Source organism: Penaeus vannamei, chromosome 41 (genome assembly GCF_042767895.1).
Source record: "Penaeus vannamei isolate JL-2024 chromosome 41, ASM4276789v1, whole genome shotgun sequence".
NCBI classification, from domain to species: domain Eukaryota; kingdom Metazoa; phylum Arthropoda; class Malacostraca; order Decapoda; family Penaeidae; genus Penaeus; species Penaeus vannamei.
In genome coordinates this window covers 2,155,513-2,168,012 of record NC_091589.1, presented here as the reverse complement: position 1 = coordinate 2,168,012, position 12,500 = coordinate 2,155,513, and the positions used below count along the sequence as shown (strand labels likewise).

General features: G+C 49.6%; 1 protein-coding gene across 1 annotated transcript in view; it reads left to right on the top strand.

Moving 5' to 3' along the window:
- Positions 1–12,500, top strand: part of LOC113827588 (angiotensin-converting enzyme-like) — a gene marked incomplete in the record, with an annotated part of 69,865 nt that overhangs the window by 51,327 nt on the left and 6,038 nt on the right. Inside the window, 8 exon segments of the mRNA XM_070117746.1 lie at positions 491–631; positions 1,096–1,305; positions 1,652–1,746; positions 2,395–2,585; positions 6,549–6,685; positions 7,730–8,142; positions 9,393–9,496; positions 12,497–12,500. The exon segment at positions 12,497–12,500 is cut by the window's right edge and continues 98 nt beyond it. Of these exon segments, the coding sequence (XP_069973847.1) occupies positions 491–631; positions 1,096–1,305; positions 1,652–1,746; positions 2,395–2,585; positions 6,549–6,685; positions 7,730–8,142; positions 9,393–9,496; positions 12,497–12,500 (1,295 nt within the window).

Below are 12,500 nucleotides of genomic sequence, written 5' to 3'. Positions count from 1 at the left end.
AATACTTTATTATTTTTTATCGATTCTTTATTCTTTTTATTAATATTTTATCACTTTTTTATTAATACTTTTATTTTTTTGGGGGGTGGGGGGATTGAATTGTACATAAATGATGGATTCGGCTAAAATTCCCATATTTCATTGTTATGATTGATCGTATTATTCTTTTTACTATAATTACTATTATTGTTATTAGTATTATCATTATTATTGCTACTATTCTTTATTGTATTCATTATTTTTACTATCATTATTATCATTATCATTATTATACATATATATACATTATATACATACATTCATACATATATCTATATATAGAAATATATATTCACGCACACACACACACACACACACACACACACACACACACACACACACACACACACACACACACACACACACACACACACACACACACACACACACACACACACACTCGTGTCCATACATATACACATCATACTCTATTTCTGTCTTTTCTTCCCAGTTGAGACGGTGATGGCAGTAAACCGAGACTACGAAGAACTGAAATATTATTGGGAAGAGTGGAGAGAGGTTTCTGGGAAACCCATAAAAGAAAATTACACGAAGTATATCACACTGCAGAACAAGGCTGCGGAGCTAAACGGTGAGTGAGGCCTTTTTAGTTTAGTTACCCCGTGTTTTCTTTACCGGTCGTTTTCTTTGGCTTGTTTATCTCTTAGCTCGTTTTCTCTTCTCTGGTATTTTCTGGGCTTAGTCTTTTTATTGTGTTTTTATTCTGTTCTTTTTGTCCTATTCCAGTTTTTTTATTCATCTCTCTCTCTCTCTCTCTCTCTCTCTCTCTCTCTCTCTCTCTCTCTCTCTCTCTCTCTCTCTCTCTCTCTCACTCTCTCCTCTTCTCTTCTCTCTCTCTCTCTCTCTCTCAAAGTCATCTCTCATTCTCTCCCTTCCATTGTCATACTCATTGTCTCTTTCTCCCTCTCTTTCGCTCTCTTTCATCCGTCTCCTTTTCTTTTTCCCTTTCTCCCTACATCTATCTATCTATCTCTACTTCTCCCTCACATCGAATTGTTACATCAACCGAAACGTCATTTTTTTTTTCTTAAACAGAATTCGATGACGCCGGTCTGATGTGGTTGGAACCTTACAACATTTTATCTGAGAATTACACCCAAGATGACTTCAAACAAGATATCGAGGACCTGTGGAACCAAACACAAGGGCTCTACCAGAAGCTCCACGCTTATGTCCTTTACAAACTCAAAGATTACTACGAAGAAATTGACAGTGATGCGGATGTTATACCGGCTCATCTCGTAGGTTAGTTACCCCTGAAAAGTGGAATTTTTTTAGGGCTAACTCTGTTAAATTTTGATTGCATGTCGCACTAAGATTTTTTTTTTTTTTTAATGGTTGTAGGCATTTTTAGTGTCCATGGGATATTTGAGAAATCGTTGAAATTTGAGTTTATGAATAAGAAAAACTTGCTACTTATATCTTTGGAGATATTTCATAAGCTATCCATAACTCACAGAAAACGGAAAGGATTTAAGGGCTAACCGTAGCAAACGCAAAAGAAACCTTTGATCAGCTATACTAAGCCGAGACTCAGTGGTATTTTACGTCCCCCTTTGTAATGATTATTAATCTTTCATCACGTCCACAGGTAACATGTGGGGCCAGAGCTGGGAAAATATCTACGACATTGTGAAACCGTATGACACGCCAATTCCCAACCTGGATGCCATTCTTGAAGAAAACGTAAGGCTTTTTTTTTTTTTTTTTTTTTTTTTTTTGCCATTTTCATACATTATCTTCCTACGTCTTTGCTGAAGAATGTATAAGTGAATCAATAGATAAAGATACGGCAAAAATAGATGGGTCAGCAGATAAAACATCGGGCAAAGAGATGTATAGATAAACAAACCATTATTCCCACTACACCCTCAGCTTCACTGTCTTCATCACCATATTTATTATCCTCGTCTTTAAGCTTTCCTCCCCCCCCCCCTTCGACCCCTACGATCCTCAAGAGAATCCTCACTATCCTTCTTCCATCCTTCTCACTATCCCTTTTTTCTCTCCCTGAGATCGACCGCGAGAAAAAGAAAAAAGAAAAAAGAAAAGAAGAAAAAAGAGAGAAAAAAAGGAAAGGAAAGGAAAAAATATATATATGAAAAAAAAGAATTATATATACATATATATATGTATATATATATATTTTTTTTTTTTTCTTCTTCTTCTTCTTCTTCTTCTTCTTCTTCTTCTTCTTCTTCTTCTTCTTCTTCTTCTTCTTCTTCTTCTTCTTCTTCTTCTTCTTTTTCTTCGCTGTTGTCCTCCGCTCACCCTCTCTACCCCGCGAAAGAGGAACCACTCCCTCAGCCTCCTCACCCTTGTCCCGTCCCGCAGATCGACCGCGAGGAGGAGATGTTCGAGCTCGCCCAGCAATTCTTCACGAGCATCAACCTTTTCCCAATGACCGAAGACTTCTGGAACAATTCGCTCTTCAGGGAACCCGAGGCGCCCAGGAAGGCCATCTGCCACGCCTCCGCCTGGGACTTCTACGACACCGTCAACCCCCAGGAGGAAGGGAGGTTCAGGTGGGTTGGTGGGTTGGTTAGAGGGGGGTGGGTTGGTTAGAGGGGGGTTGGGTTGGGGGATAGGAGGAAGGGAGGTTCAGGTGGGTTGGTGGGTTGGTTAGAGGGGGGTGGGTTGGGGGATAGGAGGGAGGGAGGTTCAGGTGGGTTGGTGGGTTGGTTAGAGGGGGTGGGGGTTGGGGGATAGGAGGAAGGGAGGTTCAGGTGGGTTGGTGGGTTGGTTAGAGGGGGGTGGGTTGGTTAGAGGGGGGTGGGTTGGTTAGAGGGGGGTTGGGTTGGGGGATAGGAGGAAGGGAGGTTCAGGTGGGTTGGTGGGTTGGTTAGAGGGGGTGGGTTGGGGGATAGGAGGAAGGGAGGTTCAGGTGGGTTGGTTAGGAGGGGGTGGGTTGGGGGATAGGAGGAAGGGAGGTTCAGGTGGGTTGGTGGGTTGGTTAGAGGGGGGTTGGGTTGGGGGATAGGAGGAAGGGAGGTTCAGGTGGGTTGGTGGGTTGGTTAGAGGGGGTGGGTTGGTTAGAGGGGGTTGGGTTGGGGGATAGGAGGAAGGGAGGTTCAGGTGGGTTGGTGGGTTGGTTAGAGGGGGGTGGGTTGGTTAGAGGGGGTTGGGTTGGGGGATAGGAGGAAGGGAGGTTCAGGTGGGGTTGGTGGGTTGGTTAGAGGGGGTTGGTGGGTTGGTTAGAGGGGGGTTGGGTTGGGGGATAGGAGGAAGGGAGGTTCAGGTGGGTTGGTGGGTTGGTTAGAGGGGGGTTGGGTTGGGGGATAGGAGGAAGGGAGGTTCAGGTGGGTTGGTGGGTTGGTTAGAGGGGGGTGGGTTGGGGGATAGGAGGAAGGGAGGTTCAGGTGGGTTGGTGGGTTGGTTAGAGGGGGGTGGGTTGGTTAGAGGGGGGTTGGGTTGGGGGATAGGAGGAAGGGAGGTTCAGGTGGGTTGGTGGGTTGGTTAGAGGGGGGTGGGTTGGTTAGAGGGGGGTTGGGTTGGGGGATAGGAGGAAGGGAGGTTCAGGTGGGTTGGTGGGTTGGTTAGAGGGGGGTGGGTTGGGGGATAGGAGGAAGGGAGGTTCAGGTGGGTTGGTGGGTTGGTTAGAGGGGGGTGGGTTGGTTAGAGGGGGGTTGGGTTGGGGGATAGGAGGAAGGGAGGTTCAGGTGGGTTGGTGGGTTGGTTAGAGGGGGGTTGGGTTGGGGGATAGGAGGAAGGGAGGTTCAGGTGGGTTGGTGGGTTGGTTAGAGGGGGGTGGGTTGGTTAGAGGGGGGTTGGGTTGGGGGATAGGAGGAAGGGAGGTTCAGGTGGGTTGGTGGGTTGGTTAGAGGGGGGTGGGTTGGGGGATAGGAGGAAGGGAGGTTCAGGTGGGTTGGTGGGTTGGTTAGAGGGGGGTGGGTTGGTTAGAGGGGGGTTGGGTTGGGGGATAGGAGGAAGGGAGGTTCAGGTGGGTTGGTGGGTTGGTTAGAGGGGGTGGGTTGGGTTGGGGGATAGGAGGAAGGGAGGTTCAGGTGGGTTGGTGGGTTGGTTAGAGGGGGTTGGGTTGGGGGATAGGAGGAAGGGAGGTTCAGGTGGGTTGGTGGGTTGGTTAGAGGGGGGTTGGGTTGGGGGATAGGAGGAAGGGAGGTTCAGGTGGGTTGGTGGGTTGGTTAGAGGGGGGGTTGGGTTGGGGGATAGGAGGAAGGGAGGTTCAGGTGGGTTGGTGGGTTGGTTAGAGGGGGGTTGGGTTGGGGGATAGGAGGAAGGGAGGTTCAGGTGGGTTGGTGGGTTGGTTAGAGGGGGTGGGTTGGGGGATAGGAGGAAGGGAGGTTCAGGTGGGTTGGTGGGTTGGTTAGAGGGGGGTTGGGTTGGGGGATAGGAGGGAGGGAGGTTCAGGTGGGTTGGTTAGAGGGGTTGGGTTGGGGGATAGGAGGAAGGGAGGTTCAGGTGGGTTGGTGGGTCGGTTAGAGGGGGGTGGGTTGGTTAGAGGGGGGTTGGGTTGGGGGATAGGAGGAAGGGAGGTTCAGGTGGGTTGGTGGGTTGGTTAGAGGGGGGTGGGTTGGTTAGAGGGGGTGGGTTGGGGGATAGGAGGAAGGGAGGTTCAGGTGGGTTGGTGGGTTGGTTAGAGGGGGGTTGGGTTGGGGGATAGGAGGAAGGGAGGTTCAGGTGGGTTGGTGGGTTGGTTAGAGGGGGGTTGGGTTGGGGGATAGGAGGAAGGGAGGTTCAGGTGGGTTGGTGGGTTGGTTAGAGGGGGGTGGGTTGGTTAGAGGGGGGTTGGGTTGGGGGATAGGAGGAAGGGAGGTTCAGGTGGGTTGGTGGGTTGGTTAGAGGGGGGTGGGTTGGGGGATAGGAGGAAGGGAGGTTCAGGTGGGTTGGTGGGTTGGTTAGAGGGGGTGGGTTGGGGGATAGGAGGAAGGGAGGTTCAGGTGGGTTGGTGGGTTGGTTAGAGGGGGGTTGGGTTGGGGGATAGGAGGAAGGGAGGTTCAGGTGGGTTGGTGGGTTGGTTAGAGGGGGGTTGGGTTGGGGGATAGGAGGAAGGGAGGTTCAGGTGGGTTGGTGGGTTGGTTAGAGGGGAGGGGGGTGGGTTGGGGGATAGGAGGAAGGGAGGTTCAGGTGGGTTGGTGGGTTGGTTAGGAGGGGGGGTGGGTTGGGGGATAGGAGGAAGGGAGGTTCAGGTGGGTTGGTGGGTTGGTTAGAGGGGGGTTGGGTTGGGGGATAGGAGGAAGGGAGGTTCAGGTGGGTTGGTGGGTTGGTTAGAGGGGGGTGGGTTGGTTAGAGGGGGGTTGGGTTGGGGGATAGGAGGAAGGGAGGTTCAGGTGGGTTGGTGGGTTGGTTAGAGGGGGGTTGGGTTGGGGGATAGGAGGAAGGGAGGTTCAGGTGGGTTGGTGGGTTGGTTAGAGGGGGGTTGGGTTGGGGGATAGGAGGAAGGGAGGTTCAGGTGGGTTGGTTAGAGGGGGGTGGGTTGGGGGATAGGAGGAAGGGAGGTTCAGGTGGGTTGGTGGGTTGGTTAGAGGGGGTGGGTTGGGGGATAGGAGGAAGGGAGGTTCAGGTGGGTTGGTGGGTTGGTTAGAGGGGGTGGGTTGGGGGATAGGAGGAAGGGAGGTTCAGGTGGGTTGGTGGGTTGGTTAGAGGGGGGTGGGTTGGGGGATAGGAGGAAGGGAGGTTCAGGTGGGTTGGTGGGTTGGTTAGAGGGGGGTGGGTTGGTTAGAGGGGGGTTGGGTTGGGGGATAGGAGGAAGGGAGGTTCAGGTGGGTTGGTGGGTTGGTTAGAGGGGGGTGGGTTGGGGGATAGGAGGAAGGGAGGTTCAGGTGGGTTGGTGGGTTGGTTAGAGGGGGTGGGTTGGGGGATAGGAGGAAGGGAGGTTCAGGTGGGTTGGTGGGTTGGTTAGAGGGGGGTGGGTTGGTTAGAGGGGGGTTGGGTTGGGGGATAGGAGGAAGGGAGGTTCAGGTGGGTTGGTGGGTTGGTTAGAGGGGGGTGGGTTGGTTAGAGGGGGGTTGGGTTGGGGGATAGGAGGAAGGGAGGTTCAGGTGGGTTGGTGGGTTGGTTAGAGGGGGGTTGGGTTGGGGGATAGGAGGAAGGGAGGTTCAGGTGGGTTGGTGGTTAGAGGGGGTGGGTTGGGGGATAGGAGGAAGGGAGGTTCAGGTGGGTTGGTGGGTTGGTTAGAGGGGGGGTGGGTTGGTTAGAGGGGGGCTTGGGTTGGGGGATAGGAGGAAGGGAGGTTCAGGTGGGTTGGTGGGTTGGTTAGAGGGGGATGGGTTGGGGGATAGGAGGGAGGGAGAGAAAAAAAAAGAGAAAGAAAAATAAAAGAAAGACACAAAGCGAAAGGAAGAGAAAAAAACATAAACAAAAAAATTGAAAGATAGAAACAAAAAAAAACGAAAAAAGAAAGACAAAAAAATATACAAAATAAAATAATAACGACCACGGAAAAAAACAACAACAACAACAACCTCAACAAAGAACAACAATAACGCCCCTCACTCCTCCTCCCCTCCCCCCCCCCCCCCCCATCACAGGATCAAGATGTGCACCAACAAGAACCAGGAGGACTTCATTGTCATCCACCACGAGATGGGCCACACCCAGTACCAGATGGCGTACAGCGAGCCCATCGAGGACCGCCCCCTGGTCTTCAGGGACGGGGCGAACCCTGGTGAGGAGAGCGCGTGTGGGTGTGTGTGTGGGTGGGTGTGGGTGTGTGTGTGGGTGGGGACGGTGGCTGGCTGTGGGTGTGGGTGTGGGTGGGTGGGGACGGTGGCTGGCTGTGTGTGTGGGTGGGGACGGTGGCTGGCTGTGGGTGTGGGTGTGTGGGTGAGGACGGTGGCTGGCTGTGGGTGTGGGTGTGGGTGAGGACGGTGGCTGGCTGTGGCTGTGGGGGTGGGTGGGTGTGTGGGTGGGGAGGGTGGCTGGCTGTGTGGGTGGGTGGGGACGGTGGCTGGCTGTGGGTGTGGGTGTGGGTGGGGACGGTGGGTGGCTGTGGGTGTGTGTGTGTGGGTGGGGACGGTGGCTAGCTGTGGCTGTGGGTGTGGGTGAGGACGGTGGCTGGCTGTGTGTGTGGGTGGGGACGGTGGCTGGCTGTGGGTGTGGGTGTGGGGGGGTGGGGACGGTGGCTGGCCGTGGGTGTGTGTGGGGACGGTGGCTGGCTGTGTGTGTGGGTAGGTTGGTGGGAGGCCATGTGTGGTTGGGCGGGGGTGGTGGGTGGCTGTGAGTGAGAGAGATAGAGGGGGAGAGGGTGGAAGAGAGAGAGGGGGTGGGTGGAATAGAGAGAGAGATTGGGGAGATAGAGAGAGAGGGGGGGGAGATAGAGAGAGAGAGAGAGGGGGGGAGTAAGAGAGAGAGAGAGAGTGCTTGTGTGTGTGTTTGTGGTCTGGGAGAGAAAAAGAGAGGGGGGAGAAAGAGAGAGAGAGAGAGGGGGGGCAGAAGAAAGAAAGAGAGAGTGCTTGTGTGTGTGTTTGTGGTCTGGGAGATAAAGAGAGAGGGGGGGAGAAGAAAGAAAGAGAGAGAGAGAGAGAGGGGGGGAGAAGAAAGAGAGAGGGGGGGAGAAGAAAGAAAGAGAGAGAGAGAGAGAGGGGGAGAGAAGAAAGAGAGAGAGAGAGAGGGGGGGGAGAAGAAAGAAAGAAAGAGAGTAAGTGTGTGTGTGTCAGAGAGAGAAAGAAAGTTCGACATGACCTCGCCTGACCTGACCTCTCACCCCCAGGTTTCCACGAGGCCATCGGAGACACCATCGCCCTCTCCGTGACCACGCCAGCTCACCTCCAGCTCATCGCCGACCGCCTCACCAACGGAACCTACAGCCTCACCACCGCGGCCATGAGCTCGACAACTGCCGAGCCACCAAGCTCCTCCCCTCCAGACAGCTCCTCCTCCTCCGCCCAGCCGCCACCGGACAGATTCTTGACGGCAGCCAACGAGGAGGACCAGGGAGCTAGAGCAAGTTCCTCAAGCTCCACCTCTAGCGCCGCCGTCTCCTCAAGCTCCACCTCTAGCTCCGCCGTCTCCGAGAGCTCCAGCGAGGCGAGCGCAGACACCACGGAGGCCCCAGAGACTACGACTGAGATGCCGTACCCGGAGGAGGACATCAACTTCCTTATGAAAACGGCGCTGGCGAAGGTGGGTCACGGGCTTATTCTTTTTTTTTTCATTCTTCTCTCTTATTATCTTTTCTTTCTATTTGTTATTATGGCACCTCTGTTGTTTATTTGTCGTTAACACGTAAGGTAATTTTTTTTTTTTTTATCATTTTTTATTATCATGTAGAAAAAAGTGACGTAAATAAATGTGTTTTTGTTATTATTTTTTCATCATTATGTAGAAAAAGTATATTTGTTATTATTATTTTATTCATTTTCATAATTTATTGTTACCACGTAAGAAAATCATTCTTTTGGGTTTGGCAACAAAGCAAATATTTCGCTACAGAATTCATTAGTATCATTCATGTGTTTTTTTTTTGGCCTTTTCTGATGTTGAAAATATTGAATTGAATATTGGTCTTAACTCTTATGATTTCTTGAGACAAACTTCAGTTGCTCATCCACTTCAGGTTCTGAATTCCACCCGAAATCCACTTTAATGCGTGCATGAATTCCATATCCTCTTGTAGACTGCAAATCCACTTTTATGAATTCGTCATCCACTTATGAAATCCATGTTAACTTTTTTTTTTCTTCATGAATTCAATGTCCACTTTTATGAATTTCTCCTCACCTGCTGTCTCCCCCTTCTTCCCCTTCTCTTCCTCCTCCTCCTCCTTCACTTCCACCACCACTACCACCTCCACTTCCACCACCACCACCACCTCCTCCTCCACTTCCATAACCTCCTTCTCCTCCGCTTCCACCACCAGCACCACCTCCTCCTCTATCACTAACACCTCCTCCTCCCTCTGCTCCTCCTCCTCCTCCTCCTCCTCCCTCCTCCTCCTCCTTCTTCCCTCCTCCTCCTCCTCTCCTCCTCCTCCTCCTCCTCCTCTTCCTCCCTCCTCCTTCTCCCTGCTCCTCCTCTCCTCTCCTCCTGCTCCCTCCTGCTCCTCCTCCTCCTCTCCTCCTCCTCCCTCCTCCCCCTCCCCCTCTCCCCTCCCTCCCCTCCCCCTCCCTCCCTCCTCCCTCCCTCCCTCCCTCCCTCCCTCCTCCCTCCCTCCTCCCTCCTCCTCCTCCTCCTCCCTCCTCCTCCCCTCCCCCTCCCTCCTCCTCCCTCCCTCCCCCCCTCCCTTCCTCCCCCCTCCCTCCCTCCCTCCCTCCCTCCCTCCCTCCCTCCCTCTCCTCCCTCCCTCCTCCTCCTCCTCCTCCTCCTCCTCCTCCTCCTCCTCCACTACCACCACCACCTCCCTCATCATCAATTTTCCCTCTCCCTTCTTCCAGGTAGCGTTCCTGCCCTACGCCTACATCTTGGACAAGTACAGGTGGGAAGTGTTCGCAGACAACAACGAGAACGGCGAACTCAACAAACTCTGGTGGGAGAAACGGTAAGGGATGGTTGTGATAAAAGAGAAGGAAAGATAATGGGAATAAATAGATAAATAAACACATATATAGATGAATAGATAAATAAATAGATGAATAGATAAATAAATAGATAACGGCGAACTCAACAAACTCTGGTGGGAGAAACGGTAAGGGATGGTTGTGATAAAAGAGAAGGAAAGATAATGGGAATAAATAGATAGATAGATAAATACATACATAGATGATAAATACATACATAGATGAATAGATAAATAATTAGATAACGACGAGCTCAACAAACTCTGGTGGGAGAAACGGTAAGGGATGGTTGTGATAAAAGAGAAGGAAAGATAATGGAAATAAATAGATAGATAGATAAATACATACATAGATGAATAGATAAATAATTAGGTGAATAGATAAATAATTAGATGAGGGCGAACTCAACAAACTCTGGTGGGAGAAACGGTAAGGGATGGTTGTGATAAAAGAGAAGGAAAGGTAATGGAAATGAATAGATAGATAGATAAACACATACATAGATGAATAGATAAATAATTAGATGAATAGATAGATAATTAGATGACGGCGAACTCAACAAACTCTGGTGGGAGAAACGGTAAGGGATGGTTGTGATAAAAGAGAAGGAAAGATAATGGAAATAAATAGATAGATAGATAAATACATACATAGATGAATAGATAAATAATTAGGTGAATAGATAGATAATTAGATGACGACGAACTTAACAAACTCTGGTGGGAGAAACGGCAAGGGATGGTTGTGATAAAAGAGAAGGAAAGATAATGGAAATAAATAGATAGATAGATAAATACATACATAGATGAATAGATAAATAATTAGGTGAATAGATAAATAATTAGATAACGGCGAACTCAACAAACTCTGGTGGGAGAAACGGTAAGGGATGGTTGTGATAAAAGAGAAGGAAAGATAATGGGAATAAATAGATAGATAGATAAATACATACATAGATGATAAATACATACATAGATGAATAGATAAATAATTAGATAACGACGAGCTCAACAAACTCTGGTGGGAGAAACGGTAAGGGATGGTTGTGATAAAAGAGAGAAGGAAAGATAATGGGAATAAATAGATAAATAAACACATACATAGATGAATAGATAAATAAATAGATGAATAGATAAATAAATAGATAACGGCGAACTCAACAAACTCTGGTGGGAGAAACGGCAAGGGATGGTTGTGATAAAAGAGAAGGAAAGATAATGGGAATAAATAGATAGATAGATAAACACATACATAGATGAATAGATAAATAATTAGATGAATAGATAGATAATTAGATGACGGCGAGCTCAACAAACTCTGGTGGGAGAAACGGTAAGGAGGTTGTGATAAAAAAGAGAAGGAAAAATATTAGAAATAAATAGATAGATAGATAAATACATACATAAATGAATATATTAATAAATACATAAATTAATGAATAAATAAATAAATGCATAGATAGATACATTAAAAAAAAACATAAAAGAATAGGTATATAGATAAATAGAGAAATATTTTTGGTACGATTGGCTTTTGAGGAATAAAAAATGGCGGGAGAAAAAAGGATGGCTTGTGCATGGAAGAAAGAAAGAATAAAAAAGACGAATTTAATTGAATAAAAGTGGTGGGATAGAAGTTGATGTTTTATGGAAAAAACAGTGATGTTTTTTCATAGAAATAACACCAAACGACGTAAAAAAAAACATGAATTAAAACTAGTAATTTAGCTTAATTACATGTAATGTTTTTTTTTTTATTAGTAATGACAACGATAACTACGATGATTTGTGAATGATGAATTACAAACTCATTACTGGAAAAGTGATGAATTATAAGCTAGAGAGGTTATAAAAGTAATGAAAAATTAGACGCGAAGGTATAAATGAAATATGATAATGATAGTAATGGTGATAATTGAAGTTATTGATTTGCATTTTTCCTCTCCCTCTTCTCGTACCTCTCCTCCTCCTGCTCTTCTTTTTCCTATTCTTCCTCCTCCTTCACCACCACCACTTCCTCCTCCTCCTCCTTCACCACCACCACTTCCTCCTCCTCCTCCTTCACCACCACCACTTCCTCCTCCTCCTCCTTCCTTTCCTCCCTCTCCTCTTCTTCCTCCTCCTCCACCACCACCACTTCCTCCTCCTCCTCCTTCCTTTCCTCCTCCCTCTTCTTCTTCCTCCTCCTCCCTCTCCTCTTCTTCCTCCTCCTCCACCACCACTTCCTCCTCCCTCCTCCTTCCTTTCCTCCTCCCTCTCCTCTTCTTCCTCCTCCTCCACCACCACCACTTCCTCTTCCTCGTCCTTCCTCCATCTGCTCCTCTTCCTCCTCCTCCACTCACTTCCTCCACCTCCTCCTCCTCCTCCCCCTCTTCTTCTCCCCTTCCCTTTCCTCCTCCTCCACATCCTTTTCCTCCTCCCCTCCCCCTCCCCCTCCTCCCCCACTTCCTCCTCCTCCCTCCCTCTTCTTCCTCATCCTCCACATCCTTTTCCTCCTCCTCCCCCTCCTCTCCTCTCCTCCTCCTCCTCCTCCTTCTCCTCCTCCTCCTCCTCCCCCTCTTCTTCCTCCTCCTCCCTCCCCCTCCCTCCACTTCCTCCTACTCCCACGCATCCTTTCTCTCCTCCTCCTCCTCCTCCTCCTCCTTTTCTCTCCTCCTCCTCCACTTCCTCCTCCTCCTCCCCCCCCCCTCCTCTTCCTCCCTCCCTCTTCTTCCTCATCCTTTTCCCTCCTCCCCTCTTCTTCCTCCTCATCCTCATCCTTTCTCTCCTCCTCCTCCCCCTCCCCCTCCTCCTCCACTTCCTCCTCCTCCTCCCTCCCCCTCTTCTGCCTCCTCCTCCCTCCCCCTCTTCTGCCTCCTCCTCCACTTCCTCCTCCTCCCTCCTCCCCCCCTTCTTCCTCCTCCTCCTCCCTCCCCCTCCCCCTCCTCCTCCACTTCCTCCTCCTCCTCCCCCTCCCCCTCCTCCTCCTCCTCCTCCTCACAGACTG